Source organism: Pteropus vampyrus, unplaced genomic scaffold (assembly GCF_000151845.1).
Source record: "Pteropus vampyrus isolate Shadow unplaced genomic scaffold, Pvam_2.0 Scaffold16, whole genome shotgun sequence".
Classification (NCBI taxonomy): domain Eukaryota; kingdom Metazoa; phylum Chordata; class Mammalia; order Chiroptera; family Pteropodidae; genus Pteropus; species Pteropus vampyrus.
In genome coordinates this window covers 185,050-207,056 of record NW_011888797.1, presented here as the reverse complement: position 1 = coordinate 207,056, position 22,007 = coordinate 185,050, and the positions used below count along the sequence as shown (strand labels likewise).

The window sequence follows — 22,007 nt, the reverse complement described above, 5'->3', positions numbered from 1 at the left end:
GCATTCTTGCTGTTCATCGTATCAGGCCAGGCCAGGAATAGCCACGTGTGCTGCTCTTCCTCTTCCTCTCCCACAGCAGACTTCATTCCCAGCCCTCTTTCCCAACGAGCCCATACACAGGCTCAGAATCCTCAGCACAGCACTTCACACAGCCACTTTCAGCCGACTGCAGCTTGTACACAATGTGAGGTCTGTTTGACATCCCTTGAAGCATACTCAGTGGGCTGCCTAATATAACCATTCAGTTGCTGAAATTTTTTTTAATTTTTAATTTTGGGTGTTTTTCTTAATACTAAATAAAATGTTGGTACTTTAATCTTATATTACCTATTGTTTCGTGTTACCGATAAATCTGTTCGGGAGAATATATTCATGGCAAGAGACGAGTGAGGTGACTTGTTGAAATCTGTTGTTATTCTTTGCAAAGAATTCTTCACAAACACACACACTCAGTCCAGTAGATCGCTGCCTATGCCTCCCATCGCCTTCTCTCTTGCAGTGGGATTCAGCCCACTGCTTTGCCTTAAAATCAGCACACTAACTGCATCTTATTTCTTTCACCTTGCCTTTGATTTATCTTACACGTTTTTAAGAGTTGGTTGGATAAAGCATTAAAAAATATAAACATGTCTAACCTTATATTTCAATTTGACAATATCTCTCGGGCAGTCACACACACACACACACACACACACACACACAAATAACAGTGGGTCTAGGTGATTTTAAAACTAGTTAAAAAGCACTTCAAAAGCTGCTTTTTTCTATAGCGTATAAACCATTTAAAAACATTAAATAGTAATACTTTTAGTAATCCATTTTCTTTATCTTTGAAACAGGTATAGTAACTTTCAGAGAGATGTGTCAAAATAATTAGGACAGCATGAAACATCTTTTCGGTGGCCCAAGTGAAAAAGGCAATATAATTAACATTAGCGAGTTCATATATGACACCATCCAGTTTCATTCACACCATCCAAGTAAAAACCTTCTTTAATTCTGGTCACATGTCAGCATTTTAAAATGCAAAATTGGGTACTATAAATGAAGAAATCAAGAAAGCTTGTACTCTCTTCTGATTTCCTAAATATATATAAGACAGCTGATTGTGGAACACTCAAAGCGGAAGATTCTTGCATGTCAGTTATGACTGTGCGATGCAGTAAACAGAAAGGAGAAAATAGAAAAATAAAAGGAGAGATGGGTCTGTAAAAGCCTGCATTTCTAAAATAACAGTTTCGCTGCATCTACCTATAGCTGTAAAGCCTATTCTGTTTACTTCTCAATGAATTTATGCTGTTAGTGAATTATTGAAATGTTTTCACTCACCTTTTTATGTATTTTCTTTCCTATTGTGTCCCCACCTTGTCTTGTCTGGAAAATCCATCAGGCCAACTGTCAGGTAGGTTCTTCTTGATGTTTAATATGGTTATTAGGGGAGAATCCATGGCAGGAAATGAAGTAAACAGACTGTTGGTGATGAATGATAAAACTAAACAGAAAAGGCACATACTAAATTACGGAGAAACTTTGCAGATGCATAAAACTGAAGAAGCCGCAAACTGTGAGCACATTAAGCCTGTGTGAACATCTATCATAGGAACTTGGCCCCAGGGAATAGAGCAGTGCTAAATGATAAAGTAGGTTACCTGGACTGTCCAGTTTTGCTGCAGCTCAAAATACAGACTGCTCCCAGAGGGCTTAATTGTTATAGAGCAGTATTAGATCCTATGTGGTCACAAGTGATTCTGCTGTAAATATACTATCAACTTTCACTGATTTGACCAGGTTCAAGAAAAATTCACAATGATGTATTTAAATCCCCATTTTAAGTACATATTCAGACATATTTTGTGCCTTGAAGAAAGAATGGGGAAAAAGAAGGCACAGCGGCATATATTTTGTTAGTGCTAAATTCACCCCTGGAGTTAAATCTGACATGGTTTAACTCTAATCAAATCGTCACTTGAAACTGCAGTAGGAGACAGAGCCACTCATTTATTCCTTTGGTGTTACCCACATGAAGTAACAGAACAAGCTCTTTTCAGATCCTCAAGTGCAAGACAGACACTTTATAAGCCCAAACCATAACTAAGCCAAGAAGAAGAGAGACATATATTTAAATTAGAGCATGTTTGGGGTGTTTGCGTGTGTGTCTGTGTTGATTTTAACTTGAACTCCTTTTTATCTTTCAAGAGGAAAAATGATGTGCTTCATTTGCCGTGCAACATAAACTGCTCTAATAGATTTCTTATTTTAATTTCAGAAGTCTACGGAGCAAATGAAGAAGGTCCCTACTATTATTCTTTCGGTCTCTTATAAAGGAGTCAAATTTATTGATGCAACGAATAAGGTGGGTACTGCACCTCTCTGTGGTTTAGACACCAGATACGGTCCTGAGAATATGATCTAACATCCTTTGCTTCCCATCATGCGCAACATCCCCCATTTTAATCATTTCCCACCCCCCAACTTAATGCTCCCGAAACGCAACTGTAGATACACACACACACACACGCGTACACACACACACACATAGACAGAAGGGCACATTTCACTTGGGGGACTTGATCTAGGATTCCTGTACATATTTTGCTGTCACTTGTCCATGGTGCCTTCTCTAATAGACTGTGGCCACTTATTATCTGGCATGAACCTTTGGATCTAGAAAATATTAAAATAGAATAAAATAATGAAAATGCAGCAATGTCATCATTCTTCATCAGAGGAAATATTACCTGGTCAAGGGCTAGAACGCTTGTCTTTCCATTTCTCTCTCTCTCTCTCTCTCTCTTTCTCTCTCTCTCTCTCTCCATATATATATATCCTGTATTTTGATATATGTAATGAATACCTGACCCAAAGAACAGCTTCTATGACTTTAATATTTTTTAATTGCATTTAATTCTCAACTACTGATATGCAAGAGTTTGAACTGTATTGTTTTCTTAAGAAACACAATCAGAAAGCAGCGCAGGTCATGCTGGGACTCTGTTGGGACTTCGTGTTCACAGTAGGAAGTTTGTGGGCTCTAAGGTCAAAGGTGGACAACTAGGTTGCATTTTACTTAAAAAATGTCATAGAGTTCCTTCCTTGGCAACGATGACAGTGCTGGTGCTACACTAGAAAACTTAGGTGTGACCACGCTCTGTCTCCATCAACTCAAAACTGACTGGCTTCTCCTCACAAAACCCTCCAATGTCCACGTGCTTTATTCCTACATCCTTCCATCTGATAAAGTGTGGAAGGAGGGGAAATGAGGTGATCCCCGTTGGTGAATGCCATTTGAGGTTCGGATACTGGGGGGAAGTCCCATGCGCAATAACTTGGGTGTCTATAATAAATCTGAATCAACCAATTTGAAGTTTTCTTGATTTTTTCTGTAAGGAATCGGAGTGCTGCATTAGCATTCAGATGTGCCCAAGCTTCTCAAATCTACTTAGGAAAACAACCTCCCAGTTTTGGAAACAGCTAAAACCAAGCAAAAAGTTAATAACCCAGCATGGTCATGCTGGCCGCAATATCCAAAACACACTCAGAGTCAGATTCCTTACATGGAATGATTGTTTCAATTCTGCAATATGTTGGTGACGGTTATTGTTGTCAGGTTACGATTGTGGAGACTTAATCACAAAAACCCCAATTGATTTGCTTCTTTTCCTTCTTGAGAGCATCTTTACTGGTGCATAAACTTACATTATCCTTAGATTATAGTCAGTTCAAAAGTTCCAAAACTTTATGGCATGCTCATTGAAGATGCCATTGCTATCACTGTATCTAAATTTCAAGGAAGACTTTGGCATTTGGATTTTTTTCCCAACCTGGAATAACCGTCCCTACCCCTACTTGCATTTGGAAACCATGAATAGGAACGTATTTTCAGTGTATGAGTTTGACACTCTCTTAGATTAACAACCTTAGCAGGCTTTGATTCTGACAGTTTCCAAACAAGTGGTGTTTGTCCTGAGAAGTTTTCAGAGTCTTAAGGCTGTCAGCCCATGAAACTGGTGGCATGACTGTATGCATCTGTATTAATATCATCCTCTCTAACCTACGCTCCGTGATCAGAGGAACGAAGGAAAGCTCCGTCAGTTCTGTTGCATGTTGCTTATGGCCATATCAGGGGAGTCCGATGCCTAGAGGAGATATTTCTGCTTCGATCACCAATAATTAAATGAGTTACCCAGAGAACTCTGCTCACAGATGAGTACACTTTGGAAGTATAAGCACCAAAAGATATGCAAAAGATCGTTCTGTGTGAATAAAGACACTAAATAAAGAAGGCCAGTGTATCTTTCAAGTCTTTGCACTGTGTTCCTCAGCATATTTTAAAAATCTAGAGCAAAGGCAAAGAGCATATGTTGGTGGCAGGTGGAGCCAATCTCTCTCTACGACTATATGACAACATGTGCCTGAATTTTTCAGGAATTTAGAGACATTGACTTCAACATTGATGGATATACATGGTCCCTTATCCCAGGGCCCTACAATGTAGCTGATCTACCCCGGTGTGAGAGTGAATAGGAAGAGAGTGGGTGACTCAGGGTGATAACTCGTAGTTGCTGTGTGAGAAGCAAAGTAGAGAGATTTTATTTAGAAGGAAAGAAGAAAGAAATAGGGCAAGGCCACATTGGTGGAGTTTGTAAAAGGCAGAAAAGCACTGCCACCACCAAGGCTGAAGGCCTGGTTTCAGAAGTCACGGCGGATCCATAGTTGAAGGATCATGATCCCTCAAGTAGTGGCGTGGAGGGAATAGTGCTCATATATTTAGATTCTGGCAGTGTCTGCAGTGGCATCTTCGTATGCCACTTTGTTCTATAGCTAAGACCAACCTCTAATTAACACCCACAGCAGGAAAAGAGAGCAGATCGATAAACTCCAGAGTCCTGCCATCAATTTGTACCAGAGATTTCTCCCTTAGGAAGTGTCGCCTTCGTGGCCACTTTGATTTGAAGCGAAGGACTTGGGACAGATACACACACTTCAAGACTTCACAACTTGAGGCCACTAAACCTGTAATAAGGCACAACCAAGAATGACACCTTAACATTTATAGTTGATGTTTCCATTGTACTTTATTTTTAAAAAGTTCTCTCCTAACCATTGCATCTCTTTAATCCTGAGTGGTACAGTAGAAGGGGTTGTTCAACTTGCACTAGACAGAGAGAGTAACAGAAGGCCTCAGACCCTTTGCTAAGGCACACAACCGGTTGGTCATGGAAAACGAAAACTTGACTTTCCCACCTCCTATCCTAATACTTTTTTTGTTACTTCACAGCTACCTTCCACCAATTAGTTTGAAGTATAGTGGATAATTATGTGTTAGTTACTCTTCCATTCCTCTTAGCCCTCATTAGACTATATGAAAGATGAATCCTCTCGCAAAGCATCTCTTTTCTTTTACTCTAATAAATAAACGGCTTTGGCTGAGTTCAAGGGGAAGGATGAGGTGCCTAGTTGTAAACTCAAATGTATGGCCTAGCAACTTAGGAAACAAATCACTAAATCCTGATTCAAGAAGGAAGAAGTGGAAAACGGTCTTGAATTAAAAGTGAGACTTGGAATTGATTTAGCACTAAGATGTTGTTGATAAAGCACATCAGCTTTCTGCTGCTCACAGCCCAGAGGACTGTGACTATTCAGTTACAGCCCCATCACAAGTCAGCAGGGTCTTCCAGAGCTGACACAGTCCCTACTTCCAGCACTTGGCTAGGGGTGAGTTGCGTTTTGCCTTCCTGCTCTGACCCCCTCCTCAGTCTTCCCACCTGGATAAATCAGGAATGGTGCAGTGCCAGGGTTCATTTTTTGTTTGCTTGTTTTGAATGCCAACTTCAAACAGGGCTTATGCTATTTCGGGGGCACAAAATAATTCAGAACATTTGACTAAACAAGTGCTTGTTGTTTTTTATAGCACATACATCTCCTTCTAAGAATCTCAGAATCAAATTAAGAACCCATTAAGCATGTGTGCTCTTCTCATTGGCATCACTCACTCTGCAGTTGTCTCCAGTTAGCCCTGGCCCGGGGCTGCTGCCCCTATCTGGGGGGCCCTCTCGGGAGGGGAGTTGCATTCTCTCACTCAGAAAAGGCCTGGCCTGAGGACTCAGGAGAAATGCCCTGCCTGTCGGAGCCCCGAGTGAGGCAAGTGGGGAGAGTTCGATTTCTAGGCTCCATCACTTCATTATCACACGTCCTTCTTAGAACCTCTCTGTTCATTGGCTGCACCAAGAGTTCTCTTCTGCACCTGCCAGACAGACAGATGTCTAGCATTTTCTCAACACAAAGAAAGGCAGACAGATGGAAAAAAACAATCTCTCTTTGTTGAAGGTTACTGAGCCACCAAACTTTCTATTCCAAAGACGAGGCAAGGTGAGCCCCTCCCCAGAGCTTTTCTCGAGCCCTTCAAAAGCTCTCGTCTCCTTAGAACATGCTTAAGCAACATAAGAGTTCATTTGAAACCGAAGTATGCCCCCTGTCCCTCATGATGACGTCAGAGTGATGGCAGTGTTTCAATAGTGAGATCCCAGGTCCTCACCACATTCTAGCAGCGAATATGTATCAGGAAGTTCTGTTCGAATATGCATCCCTACACAGGCCATCCATATGCATTCATTTAACAGTATATTTTTTTAAGTGCCAGTTAGGATGATAAAAATCAGTTGTTCTTAATTGAGTATAGAATATTTTTATTAACCTGCCTCCCCTCTAGTTTAGACCATGGGAACAAAGAAATAAAAGTTTCAAGTGGGAGAGGAGGCTGATTTTGGAACAGCATAGAGGAGAGTAGCCTGGATGGGCAATTAAAAGACAGTCCTGGGCTCCTAGGGAGTAGAGAAGTGGGGGAGGGGTCCATAAAATTGGGAGAGGGTCAAGAAAGACAGTAAAATTGTCTAAGTCCATTTGGACTACTATAACAAATTACCATAGACTGGGGAGCTTAAACAATAAACATTGATTTCTCAACAGTTCTGAAGGCTGCAAAGTCCAAGATCCAGTCACTGGCAGATTCGGTGTCTCAGGAAAGCCTATTTCCTGATTCATAGATGGCCATCTTCCTTCTGTGCCCTCACATGGCAGAGAGAGCTAAGTAGCTAGCTCAGCACTAATCCCACTCATGAGGGCTCCACCCTCATGGCCAAATCACCTTCCAAGGGCTACACTTCCAAACAGCATTACGTTGGGGATTAAGATTTCTTTTTATAAAATAATTTTTTATTTTTTAATTACAGTTAACATATCATATTAGTTTCAGGTGTACAACATAATGATTAGACATTTATGTAACTTATGAAGTAATCACCCTGATAAATCTACTATCCAACTGATATATAGCTATTATAATGTTATTGGCTGTATTTCCTCTACTATAGTTTACATTCCCATGACTGTTTTGTAACTACTAATTTGTACTTCTTAATCCCTTCCCCTTTTTCACTCATCCTCCGAACCCCTTCCCATCTGCCAGTGATCAAAATGTTCTCTGTATCCTTGAGGTTTTTTCTGTTTTTCCAGTTATTTTGTTTTTTAGATTCCACATATAAGTGAAATTATATGGTATTTGTCTTTGTCTGACTAATTTCACTCAGCCTAATACCCTCTAGGTCCATCCATGTTATTGCAGATGGCAAGATTTCATTCTTTTTGTGGCTGAGTAATATTCTATGACATATATGTACCACTTCTTTATCCATTCATCCATCTATTGATGGACACTTAGTTGCTTCCATATCTTAGCTATTGCAGATGATGCTGCAGTGAACATATGGATATATTTTAGGTTTCTTCAGGTAAATATGCAGAAGTGGAATTACCGGGTCATCCTTTGTCTCTTGTTATAGCCTTTGTTTTAAAGTCTATTTTGTCTGGTACAAGTATTGCTACCCCAGCTTTTTTGTTTGTTTCCATTTGCATAAAATATCTTCTTCTATCCCTTTACTTTCAGTCTGTGTGTGTCTTTCATTCTGAAGTGAGTCTCTTATAGACAGTATGTAAGGGTCTTGTTTTCCTATCCATTCAGTCACCCTCTGTCTTCTGATTGGAGTATTTGATCCATTTACATTTAAAGTAATTGTCAATATATAGTTATTACCATTTTATTATTCATATTTTTAATCTTTCTTTCTCCTTCTTAAAGAAGTCCCTCTAACATTTCCTGTAATACTGGTTTGGTGGCAATGAACTCCTTTAGTTTTTTCTTGTCTAGGAAGCTCTTTATCTGTCCTTTGCTGGGTAGAGCAATCTTGGTTGTAGGTCCTTGCTTTTTATCACTTTGATTATTTCATGCCAGTCCCTTCTGTTTGCAAAGTTTCTGTTGAGAAATCAGCTGATAGTCTTATGGGTGCTCCCTTGTAGGTAACTAATTGCTTTTCTCTTGCTGCTTTTAAGATTCTCTCTTCATCTTTAACCTTTGGCATCTTAATTATGATGTGCCTTGGTGTGGGCCTCTTTGGGTTCATCTTATTTGGAACTCTCTGCACTTCCTGGCTTGTATGTCTACTTCCTTGGACAGGTTAGGAAACTCTTCTGTCATTATTTCTTCAAATAGGTTTTCAGTTCCTTGTTCTCTCTCTCTTCTCCTTCCAGTGCCTCTATGATGTGACTTGGTACGCTTGACATTGACCCCGAGGCCCCTTAAACCATCCTGACTTTTTTGGATTCTTTTTTCTTGTTGCTGTTTTGATTGAGTGTTTTCTGCTATCTTATCTTCCAAATAACTGATTTGATCCTTTGTTTTACCTAATCTATTTTTAATTCCCTCTAATGTATTCTTCATTTCTGCCTGGTTTCTTTTTTATGTTTTCTATCTCCATTTTTATGTTTTCTATTTCTTTGTTGAAGTTCCCACTGAGATCATTGAGCATCCTTGTAACCAGCGTTTTGAACTCTGCATCTGGTAGATTGCTTGTCTCTATTTTGTTTAGTTCTTTTTTGGGGGGAGCTTTGTTCTGTTCTTTCATTTGGGACATGTTTCTTTGTCTCCCCATTTTGGCTGCCTCCCTGTCTTTGTTTATATGTATTATGTTGAGTGGCTATGTCTCCCAGTCTTAGTAGGTGTCCTGTGGGGCCCTTTGGCACAATCTCCCTGGTCACCTGAGCCAGGTGCTCCAGGTATGTACTTTATGTGGATTGTGTGTGCCCTCCTGTCATAGATGAGCCTCGGTTGCTATTGGCATGTCAGTGGCAAAAGACTGACCCTCAGGCTGATTGTGAGGACTGACTGTGACTTACAGTGAAGGAGCTGTTGTACAGGGGCTGACCCTATGGAGCAAGGTTCGCTTTTACAGGGCTCAGGTGTCTGTCCTTTGGGTGTGTCTTTTGTGTAACTGATTGGGTGGTGCTCTGGTGTGGTATGAAGCTGGCTACCAGGGCCTCTTGGGAAGGTCTCTGGTATAGGCCAAGATCAGCTGCTGCCTGGTCCCTTCCCAGGGCCACTTGATATGAGCTACAAAGTGATCTGCAATGGTTGCCACTTGTGCTGGGCTTAGAGATGCCTAGGAGAGGCTAAGCAGTGAACCGAGGCCAGTTGCTACTCGTGCTTGTTTTGGGTTTGTGAACTTTGAAAAGTTTTAGGAAATTCTGCAGAATGAGACAAGACAGAATGTTTGTTTGGAAAAGCCACTAGAAGCAGCTTGGGTAGGCCTATAAGTTGGATGGGGAGGGGTCTCGGGGAATCACCAGGGCAGGGTGAATGGTGTTAGCTAGGTTGATAGATACTCAGATATGGTGCCCTCCTGAGCGTGCAGGCTGGGTTGGGGGAAGGCTCAACAAAGGAACAATGGGTTCTGCCAACACTTTTGCCTGAGAGAAAATTGCCCCTCCGGCTCTTGCCCTAAAGCCAGACAATTCTTTCCTCCCAGTATGTCCCTAGCACTTTTCAAGCTGCTGCCCCAGCTCCAGAGCTCAGAATGAGTGAGTCTGTCAGTTAGTAAGTCCATGAACACCTGGGACCCCAACAGCCCTTTGTCTCATGTAGTCATAATCTCCACTGATTTCACAGCCAGAGGTTGTGGGGACTTCTTATACAGGCACTGAAACCCTGGACGAGGGAACCTGGTGTGTGGCTAGGACACTTCGCTCCTCATGGGTGACCTCCCTCCCAATTTTTAACAGCCATATGTGGGTGTGGGGCAAGCTTGTTCCAAGTGTCTACCCCTCCTGCCAGTCCTTAGTTGTAGGACTTCTGTTCAGCTATGTTTCAGGCAGTTCTCAAGGACGGTTGTTCTGTGGTTTAGTTGTAATTTTCATGTGGTCTGGGAGGAGGCAAGCACAGTGTTTACCTACTCTGCCATCTTGACTAGAAGCCAAGATTTCAACACATGAATTGGGAATGACACAGTCATATAGTCCATAATAGAGACCTCCAAAGATACACTTTACCTACTTTACAATTTTGCATAGAACCACGATGCTGTCATACACCACTGAAAATCGAGAGTGCTTTCTTATAAATTGCAAGATTCATAAAACTCAATGCAATAAAAATCATAGGGCACTTTTCACTATAATACTTTCCCAAGAAGTTGGTCTACCTAATGCTAGTAAATAATCTCAAGAACACAAAATGTCAATTTAATTAACCATTGGAGTCAATGCTTTATTTCTGGTAACAGTGGATCCTAGACAGGTGGCACCAAATCTACACAGACTTCCCAAGGTAATGACAGCCCCTAATTAAAATGATGGTGGAAGCTCTCGGTACCTGCTAACATTGTACCTGTAAAGACTATGTAGATCTTATTATTTTTAAGTTCATTTTTAGACTCACTAGTTCCTAATTTAGATTTCTACTTTAACAAATTCTATCTGAATGTCAGAAAAGGATCATGACCTTCTGGTTTGAAACTGTATCTTGCAATAGAACGTTACTTGTTTACGGGATTCCAATTTCAATTTGAGTAATTTTTGACAGAGCGCTGCATGTAGTGTCAACATACGGGGCCATGGTGAAGAATGTCTTAATTTCATTTTCTTTTATGTGTTAATTCTGTAATTGCTTCCCAGCCACTTAACTCGGTAGAGTGAGGGACATGAAGTACTTAATGGGGATGCTGGCGGGGAAGGACATTTTGTAAGCTTTTTTAGGCATTGATGGATATACGTGGAACATTATATTACCAACAGGTTATTTAAGACTGTGCAATTAAAAAGTAATTAGGTAACTAAAGCATAAAGGGATTTAGATCTATGACAACTGGAAAAAAACAAATGGGATATTAAAAGATAAAAATGATTGCACCATTATGTGAAGTTTTTTGCTTTTTAAATACATCTGTGTATCAAAAGGAGTTTCTAGCAGGGTTTGCAGCCAAAGTGATGCTTCTTCATTGTTTTGTGCTTCAAGATAATGATACTTAAAACTTTCCTCTCTTACCTCCCACCAGTTATTCTTAGAGGCAGGTTGGGGTGAATGGGCTGGCAGAGAGATGGCATGAAGAAACGGTACAGAGAAAAAAATGAAATGATATTAAACCAGTGAGAGAAATGAGGGGCATTACAATATATTTGAAAGAACCTGAGCTCCCAGTCAGGTAACCCCAAATTTCAGTACCAGCTTCACCACACACCCTATGGAAGGCACTTCCACTCTCTGAGTACCAGTCTCCTCACTTATAAGTTTATCATAGCCACAGCACCCACTCATAAGTATACATGTTGGGTAAAGTTAGTAAAGTGCTGTCATCCACAGGGCCCTGTGTCAGGCAAGGCACCCAAGGCCAAAATAGTGTGGTGTGGTGTTTCCCTCATCCCACCCCTACGCCTTCGTCTCCATGGAGTCTCCCAGAGACAGCATCTTGATGCTTCCATCTGTGTACTGCCTTCTGGACCTGCCTTTGCTCTAGGGGAGGAGAGGCAGGGCACAAGACAATGAGCAGCAAGGTGATGACACATCAGCCTCCTTGGGGCAGTTCCTCCCAGCATGCAGGACATGGCCGGTAATCTTTTCCAGACAGAGTTAGCAGGAGGTAGCATTGCCTATCTACAGGTATACATGGGGATAGAAACAGTAAAATGATTAGTAATTACTTTAAAAAAAAAAAAGTGTCTGCCACCCAAACTGCTTTTGTGCACAGCACCTGGTGAGAACCACGCTCCAGGATGTGACTATTTTAGGCTGTTTTTAATTAAATGATCTGGCGTACATTTACCCATAGATAGGATGTTGGATCACTTTGAATGTTGCTGGTCTAGAACATTCTAGAAAGGAAGAAAGCAGCTACTTCTCTGGTCATTTGCCTTGGCTCTAAAATATGCTGATTTGCAAAGGAAACTAATGGTTATTTGTGTCATCTTTTCCCAGAACATAATTGCTGAGCATGAAATCCGTAATATCTCCTGTGCTGCCCAGGACCCAGAAGACCTCTCAACATTTGCTTATATCACGAAAGATTTGAAGTCCAATCACCACTACTGTCATGTGTTTACCGCCTTCGATGTGGTGAGTAACTACCCTCTTTGGACGAATTAAATATTTCCCCAAACGTACCTGGATATTATTGAAAGCCCAACTGGCAATTAAGGTACTTGGCGTGTTTACCAAGCGTTAAGGTATATCTCGCATAAGGTATTTTACAGACTTAGCTTTTCTGAGCTTTTTCTATAGAATGCTACTTCTACCTAGTATCTGATCTGTCTTTGCTCAACTATTAACTTCATTTTTTAGATTTGACGAATGCCTTTTTTTCTCTGGTATCAAAATATAGTAAATGTCTTCCAGCCTCCTTATTCCTTCACTGTATCTGTCAGTTGTCTCTGGTAGCCATTTCTAGATAGTAGGGAATAATAATCTGGGTTTGTTTGGAAAAATAAATTTCAGTGCCTCATACAATAGTATGGTTTTCTGTATTAAATAGAAGTCAAATTAGACACCTACAAATAATAATCAGGAACACCAAGATTTGGTCCATTTGCTTATTCGGAAGTTAGTCTTGTAATGATGTCTTTATGATATCACACCACTTATAGTTCTATTTGTCATTAAGCCTAAAAACTAGCTCATATAGATCAAACTTGGAAAATGAAAGCAATTCTAGAAAATAATAAGTGTTCCTTAAAGGTATATATGTTGCTGTAACCATGAAATAATTTGTAATCGGAAGAATTCTAAAGTGTCACTTTAATTTGACAATTCTACTCTGTTCAGTGTATTTGAAATACAAATAGTTAAAGAATTACATAGAAATTATAGTGTAATATATTCTTGGCCAGCCCACAGTTCAATGTCCTGGGTAAGACTGCTCAAAGCAGTCATTTTCAGTTCTGACAAACACCCATGGACCAAGGACTATAAGGCAAAATCTGCCCCTTTTAAGGTATGTTAGGCTTACGCCCAGAGCATTTCCATCATGCTGCATGTGGCTCATCCCTTCAGTTTTTGAAAATTCCTTCTGTTTGGGGAGGCATGAGGAGAATAATGTAAAAGTGGCATGTGGTAACAGTAAAGAGTGCAAAACAAAGCCCTCAGAGGCCGCTCTAAATATCTCTGGATGTGTTTGTTTGCATGAGATCAGCGGTATTGATTAGTTATTTTAGCAAAGCTTTCTGGTGCCTTCAGCATAACTTGCTGTTCTTATAAAGTGTAATCATTTTTTTAAACAGTAAAATTCCATTCTATCCTCGTATATTTTGGTTTGCATGAAACACCTTTCTCTGTGGGAGTTGAACTGGTATCATAGAAGGAGCAGACAAATCAGAGTTCACATCCCATCACAGCCGTCCGTTCCCTCATCTTAGACAAGTTGCAGGACTTTCCTGAGTCTGATTTCCTTTGTGTATAAAACAGGTACAAGGATTTATACCTCACAGGTTTTCATTGGGATTCAAATGAAGGAGCTTATGTAGAGTGCCTCATAAATAACAGGCGTTCAGTGTTAGTTCCACCCCCACCTGTTCTCTCTCTTTGCCTACTGGCATCACAATTGACAACCTGGCCCCTTGTTCTGCTAAAAGACATAAGATAAATTTGCCAGAAGTGTATTTATGGTCCAAAATTTTCCCACTGCCCTTGTAAAAGAACCAAAAAGAAAAAAAAAAGGAATAAATAAAATAAAAACAATAGAAAGAAAATATTGACTGCAGATTTCATACTGGTATATTGCCTCTGTATATTGTTTTCATTGAATGTCAATATTTTGATAATTTTCATAATGAATTCCAACCTTTCTCTGAGTATTGAAGCATTCTTCTCTAAACTGGTTTTTACAGTAATATATAATTTACCTTTATAAGAGTATCCAAAACATTATTCTACATTATTCTACATTCAAACTAAAAATGATAGCCATCTGCACCCCTGAGTTTTTTAGATATAGATAGATATAGATATAGATATAGATCTATATATATATATAATCAACTGTTTAGTTTTAGGAGCAACATGATGTCCCTGATCAACATTTGGAAATTAGAGAATTGCTTCATTTTTTTGTTTTCATCCAGATGTTTGATTTAATGTAGACATTCACTAACTTAGGATTCTGGTATCAGCCCCAAAAGATTTTCATCCTGTACCACAAATCCACTATTTTAATCCTTTCTAGGTGAACACAGTTTGTCTAACTTCAAAAATAGTAACAGGAGGCACCAGCCTTGACCTGGGCCTTTGAGCAATTTTGAGATGCAACAAGCTTTGCTGGCACTAAAAAAAGCCTCTTTGAGCATGGATTTTGTATCTTTATGTAGGGCAGCTCAATGTTCGGTCCAATCTTGAAGCCTTAAAATTCTTTTGATATAAGTCAGTCCCCAAATGGCCAAAAGAAAAGAATACCTTAAGTATACATTTAATCTTTTAGCTTATATGTATATGTACATGTGCATTTTTAATTGCAAAGTCATTATCACTTTGACCTTGTAGGTCTTTTATGGGTCACAAAATGTTTTTATGAGTATCTGCTATTATCAAAAAATTTAATGACATCTCAGATGCTTCTAGTTTATGGAGAGTTAGATTTGAAATAGAGCATCTTCCCATAGAAATCCTGTGATCTCAGAAGGGAGGCCCAAACCTCCTTACAAAAGCTAGCATACGAAGTTAGCATAGTCCACTTACTAGAGTCTAATATACTCAGACTCCAGGAGTGGGTGGAGTGTGCCCTGTTTCCCAAGATCATTTGGCTGTGATAGATTTTTTTGGAGAACACCTTGCAGGGATGGAGTTCTGTAGAACACACTTCAAAAAATGTTATACTTCACGATCTCTATGCCTATTTCCATTTCTTAGAATCTGTGCTACATTCAGCATGTGATATTTTCAGTTTAGGTAACAGGTAGATGAAAATGAAAAGACTAGAGCAAAAATGGTATTAGGGTTTCCAAGAAAAAAAGCCAGTACGTACCTACCGGCAAGTACCAGGCCTGCTGTGCATTCTAGACTCTATTGCGGCAGCTGATTTCTATTCACGTTTCTAACTTGCTAGGCCCGGAACACGCCTCACCCACCACAGAACAAAAGGCTTTCCTAATTCCATCTTTCAAGCAATGAGAACTTAGGGGAAGAGGGAACAGTAGGACTGAGTAGAAAAGAAGGATGTATTAAGAGGTTAGAAGTCATGGGGTTAAAAAAACAGATTCAGCGTGAACTTTCTGCCTTTCTTATCTCAAATGAGTGAAGGAGAATTCCATGCAGCTAGGATTACAGAAGGGGGGATGGGTATTTCAGTGGCCCAAGGCTGCAGTGATCATCCTTCAAAGGCCACGATAGGTAAGAGACAGGTATAACCAAGCTAATTTGGAAATTATGATCTTTTATATATTATTCACTTGGTTAGTCTAGAATTCTAAGTCATAGAATTGAGGTGGGTCAGTCAGAAAGATTTTCATGCACTATCTGTGGGAGTATCAGATCTATTTTAAAACTCTGGAAAGACCTCATTCAATAGTTTTAAAATACGAAAAGTTTGTTTTTTAAAATAGCGTTAAAAGCCATGACTGCTGCTAGACCCTTACTAATTCTCACTTCTCTATAAAGAATATGTTTGCAGTCCTTGATATTTTTAACCATGCTCATTTTCCTCTTACTTGCAACCCCCAAATGCTGTAATCTTCAGTGTGCAGCACGTGGCATGGCTTCGACTGGCTCCAGAATGTGTAGGGAATGTCGAAGCCGTGATGCTGGTGGGTGGTGCGTGGGGGAGATGAAGCTCCCTCTCTCCTGTGCTTTCTTGGCTTAGTGTGGGCCATGAAATGATCTAAACTGGAGACACAAAAATGACAAAATGCGAGAAAGCATGGTCAGTGGACTGTGCAATAACATTTCATAGTACTCTACCATCAATATGTACCAGCGAGCAAAGCAGAGAAGAACACTCTGCTGGAGCGGACTTGCTAGAAGTCAGCCACATCGTCATGATGAATGAGACCTGTGCCAGCTTTCGACTTTGGCTTTGCTGCAAGTTTCTTTCTTGGTTGTCTCATCAGTTTAATGAAATTAAAATTCCTGAGCCTTTTTTTCCCCCCAGTTTTACTGAAATATAATCGACATAGAACATTGTATTCGTTTTAGGTACACAACATAATGATTTGGTGTATATATGTATATATAGTAAAATGATCACCACAATGAATTTAGTTAATGTCCATCACCTCACACATTTATAGGTTTTTGCCCTTTGATGACAGCTTTAAGGTCTCCTCTTTTCGCAGCTTTCAAATATATAATACAGTCTGGTTAACTATAATCACCATGTTTCACATTATATCCCCAGAACTCATTGCCTTGTAATTGGAAGTTTGGACCTTTTGATCACCTTCACCATTTCACTCTTTCTCAAACGCTGAGATTATTTCCACGGAGTAGTTTTGAGGTTCCTGATGAAAAGTGTCTGTGGCTTATGTTGCAGAGATTGTCCCACCAAGTGGGAACTTAAAGGTGCAAAAGAACTTTTGTAATTGATGTTAGTTGACCTCTGACAACTAAATCGATATCCTATGTGGAGCTAGGTGGTCTCTTTCATTGCTTTTCATTTTCTCCAGCTGAAAATGGCGCTCAACCTATTTGACCTGATACAATGAAAGTACATGGCAAGCTAAGAAAACGTTAAAGTGCATAGAGCCTTTAAGATTGAACTGGAACACTTTCCCTGGCTAGTCTCCCACTTAGGAAACAACAACCTACAGGTAGAGTAGAAGGCTTCTCTGGCCATATGCAGCCAGCTGACACCCATCAACAAGGTCTGTCACAGGAGGGATCCTGCTCCTGAGAACAGTGAATGGCCCTGATTGAATAATAAAGGCAGCACCACAACCCATGGTCCTTATACACCACCCACCCACCCCACCCACTCCCACCAAAAAAAAAGAATAAATGAACACTGCTGGGCTGCATTTATCTATATCTGTTCTCTATTTAGCATAAATCATTGAGAATTAACTATAACCAAGCCTTAAAGCCATTGGTGGGTGGATATTCAAAGAATAATAGTCACTCTTTTTCTCTCTCATCCCTGTTGGGATGTCACCAGAGCCTGAAATTCATTACATTTTTTATAAAGTTGGAAAGAAGATAGGCATTCTGAAGTTTTTTCTCACAGATTGTTTTGCAGCATTCATACATGTATTCATTATCTCTCTCTCCTAAATAGCTAAATATCAGGTGTCGTGTTCAGAGTGTGGCCTTTAGAATCAGGCTGGTTTTAAATCCCAAGTCAGCACTTCTTACTTTTATAGTTTGGGCAAGAACACCTCTAATCCTCAGTTTCCTCACCTGTGAACTAAAGATAACAATAGTACTCACCACCTACAGTTATTATAAGGATTAAATGAGACGGCAGATGCCTGTTTCCTGCACGTGATGTCCAGTCAGTCTTCACTGCTGAGGGCGGGAGAGCAGTAGGAGCAGGTGATGGTGATGGCTGTATTCTTTCCTGTTGTCAGACCCTGTGTGAGGATCTATGTCCCAGTGTTTAGCTTACCACATGTGTGCTGCAGCAGTCTTCCACACCTGAGGGAAAAAGTCCTTATGAAACCTTTATTGAGTGCCTACCATGAGTCAGGCACAGGTCCCTGCACTCCAGGAGCTCATAGTTTCGTAAGGGAAGTGAGGACATAACAGATAGTTGCAACAAAATTATACCTGCATTATCCTGGAGTTGTGCCAGCACCCAGCGAGGCTGAGGCTCCCAAAGGAGGGGCACTAGGGCTGGAAACTGAACATTTAGTTTATGTGAACATGTGGTAAGTTTGGAGGAGTGACAGCTCATTAATTCACTTATGATGAGCTTGGAGCATTAGACAGGCATCTGCAATAAGCAAGAAAAAGTCATTTATATTTACTGTGTTTACTAAGCCGAGGAAATGGACTTGTCCATTTGAGAAAGACTTTTAGCAGCAAGGGTTAAAATAAAAAGGGTATGATTTTGGTAAGAGTTTCTTTTGAAGGCATCACAAGTTAGTGAAGGGTTCACGGTAGCTTCCGCCAGGAGCTTTTAGTTTTGGAAGCTGGGGAGAGGTTGAAATCTAGCAAATCTCTCCTCTGTACACCCGTTTCCCAAACCCCTGCTGAGAACAGGATAAAGATCGTTAGGCCGTGTCTCTCTTCTGTCCTATTGGCCAGTCCCTCCAAGATGGGTGCTGTCTTGCCACCTTAGGCTATGGTTCCATGAGGACAGGTGACCACAGGGCACAAGTGCATGACAAACCTAGAATGTGATAAGAAAGCAAGTCATGATTTAGAGAGCAGGGCCCAACCTCCTCCCTGGGTCTTTTGCTCAGCCGATGTGCACTCATGTACCAGGGTGAGGCATGAAGTGAAACTTTAGCTGATACTGTGGAAAGCTCTGCCACCGATAAAAAGGTTTTTGAAGAACGTTTAATGGCATGCAAAAACCACACAAGATTTAATGTTACATGAAAAAGCATCTTATGCAACTGCATATAAAAAGTCTGATTCTAATCGCGTTTATAAATTCACATATGTAAATATTCATATACCATATAAAAATATTTGTATAAAAAGAAAATACACCAAAATACGTTGGTGCCTATATCCCAGCAGTAGAATTTTACAGGTGATTTTTATTTTATTTTTGATGTATTTTCAAAATTTTCTACATGCATCCTGTTATAATTAAGGGAAAATATTGATTTCATGATTCTTTTAATTAGCTGAAATTAGCCGTAAAAAAAAAACTATCTCCATTTTGGCTTCTTGATATGTCAGCCCTGGACCAGATAGGCATCTTAGCAGAGTGCCTAATATTTATGTCTAAATGCTAATGACCTATGATTGGGCAATATTTATTTCTATAAATATAATCTATCAAGATTCATTTCTGGCTTGTACTTGAGAGAACTAACTATAGGTAGAGCTAAGGAGATGTCAATGAATTCTGTAACTATGCCCAGAATATTCTCAGTTATTTTTGCCTCAGGATGTGGGTGAACCAAGTTGTAGACGAAGCTTACCCTAAGTCTTAAAAAACAAGTACAAGCAAAATACACCCAAAAGAGAAATGTGGCTTCTTTCAGGGGACCCCACAGAAGACCCAAATTGAAAAACGCTTTCCTTTGTCTTCAGACCCGCGAGGGCATGGCCTGCATTTGTTCATCCAAACCTGCCCACGGGAGAGAAGACAGAAGGGAAGAAGTAGCTCTGGCCACCCACAGTCACCCTTATCTTTCCCTTAAGGTGCAAATCCTCTTATCTTAGGGACCTACCAGGCAGCTTCCTTTTTCAATTCTTCCAACAAACGTTAGTCGAGCACTCCACATATCCTAAGCCTTAGAGATACTAATTCAAATGAAACCAGAGCCCTCAAGGAGCTCCGTATACTTGGGGAGTTGGACCTATAAAGAGAAAATCCTAATGAATTCCATGCAGTGAGTAGAGCTGTGGAGCCACCTGAGGAGGAGCCCCTGACTGAGCCTGGGAGATCGGGAAAGAGGATTCAGAGAAGGCTTCTGGAAGATATAAGACCCCACGCGATTCTTCAGAGATATGCAGTAGCTCACCAAAGGTGGGAGTTGGGAAAAGGATGTGTTGCCAAAAACAAAAGCCATTTTATAATAAGCAAAATACTTGGCCATTTGGGATAGTTTGGGGGGTGAGTGTTGCAGTGAGGACATCCTCTGAGATGAAAGCCAGCCCCTTGGTCGTTGCAGCACTGGCTGGTGGATTGTGCAGCCCTGCAATCGGGTCTTTGTGTAATGTGCTACGATTTAGTGTCGCACCCATAGAACCCTCGTCTCTAAACTGAATTCCTAGTTAGCTGGGTAAAAGACAAACAGCTTCTAATCAGAGAATCCTGGTGCTGCTAGGGTAGGAAGGGACCTGGAGGTCACCTGGACCAGACCCTGTCCTCAGTGCCATCTCCTCAGTGGCAGTGACGGGTGCCATAGGTAGGTAGCCTCCCGTGGATTTAGTCCATCCAGGTTATCCAGGTGTGCTCATCGTTCGCTGGCACTGCTGTACCAAATCACTGAGGGTCCTCGTAAGGCCGCTGGCTTCTCTGCCTCGCCCAGCTCATCCCTGTGTAGACACAGCCCTTGCTTTGAATGTCTATTTGCACCCTCTTCGGGTGTGGGTAGCCTCTGTCGACCTCAGAAAGTGCCTCTGCCAACCCCAAAAAGCCAAAGAATAGACAGGTTTGGCCTGTAGCTTTTCAAGGTTATGGAACGAACACATTTACTTGTTCAGTCACTAAAACGTAGTGGTTGTTTTTTAATGCCAATGGAATTTGCCAATAGACAGGTCAGAATGGTCCACTTGTAAAGAGCAGCCTTCCAGCCTGGGCCGGCCTCTCTCCCTCTGGTGTCTGCTCCCCTCTCAGCTCATTTCCTTTTTTGTCACTTTGACTAGATGTTTTGGAGGCTTGTGTTTAATGTGCCTTGTCATTCATTTTGGTTGTAATGGGTTAAACAATGTAAGCTCTCAAATAAATGTTTTGCGATGGACACTATACCTGCCTCCTTCCATAAAGGATTTAAGGCAACCTACGCACATAGGTATGATAAACCTGAGCATATAGATACATACCAATCTAAATTAGGGAAAATACAGACTGAAAAGAAGGGTGAGGACAGCGTATTCATCCTCTCAGAAAACAAAACTTCGGTGAGACTGTAAGAACTTTTTGTCCTGGGTCTCCATGAGGGGATATTATAGGATAGTGTCTTCACCAGCATTCATACAGTGAATCTCCAACACACAAGATGGTTTCTTAGGGGGTCCCTCAATGAAAGTGGGGGGGCAGCACACCAGCTGACTCATGAAAGCAGGAAGACAGCATAGCCTATTATGAAGTCAGATCTGATATGAATCCTGACTCTGCCCCTTACTAGCTGTATGAATTTGGCCAGCTTAATCAATATTACTGATCCTGACCCTCTCACGTGTAAAATAGGGATGATAATTCCTCCTATGTTAAGTGATTGTGAGGGTTAGATAATCACATCAGGCATTTAGCTCATCCCTGCAATGAGGTGAGCAGTGTCATGCGGTTGTTGCCACTATGACTGCTTTATCATCCCTATGAGAGGAAATAGAATGTGGTTCAAGTTCACAGGTGGTCTGACTTGGTGCAGGAATCAAGCCTAGCAGAGCTACGTGATGGGTTGACTGCATGTCCCTAAGTTAATGTCTACAGACAGCATTTGCCATCTTGGCTTAAGAGAAATTTCACAGTAGAAAGTTCAACTCTTTGCTTAGTACTTGGAGTAAAGGTATTGGGGTTCCAGGATAAAAGAAAAGCTGGGTGTTCTAAAATTCAACTGAGCAGATGTTAGAACTGACATCCAAGGTGAAAACTGAGGAGCCTAAACAAATTCTTGGCCAAGTAGATGGCCAGCCTGCCGGGACGTGGAGGTGAGCCATGGTAACACCTGCAAACAGGGCCTGGATTTTGCCTGGAAAACAGTTTCCAGCCTTCTCTGCCAAAGAATGAAGAGGCACTCAGAACTCCAAACTGACAGATAAAGAATGAATGAGATTATTTCGAGCTAGAAGATTTTTCTCTTGCTTTTAATTATCAAAATGGAAAAGCTCGTTATTTTTATGATTATAAAATTATTCATCT

At 40.8% G+C, this 22,007-nt stretch overlaps 1 protein-coding gene across 1 annotated transcript in view; it reads left to right on the top strand.

Annotated features, from left to right (window-relative positions):
• ANKS1B (ankyrin repeat and sterile alpha motif domain containing 1B) overlaps positions 1-22,007 on the top strand; it is an 874,817-nt gene that overhangs the window by 842,081 nt on the left and 10,729 nt on the right. The window contains exons 23-25 of the mRNA XM_023527446.1: positions 1,391-1,402; positions 2,267-2,353; positions 12,299-12,436. Of these exons, the coding sequence (XP_023383214.1) occupies positions 1,391-1,402; positions 2,267-2,353; positions 12,299-12,436 (237 nt within the window). The remainder of the gene's footprint in view (positions 1-1,390; positions 1,403-2,266; positions 2,354-12,298; positions 12,437-22,007) is intronic.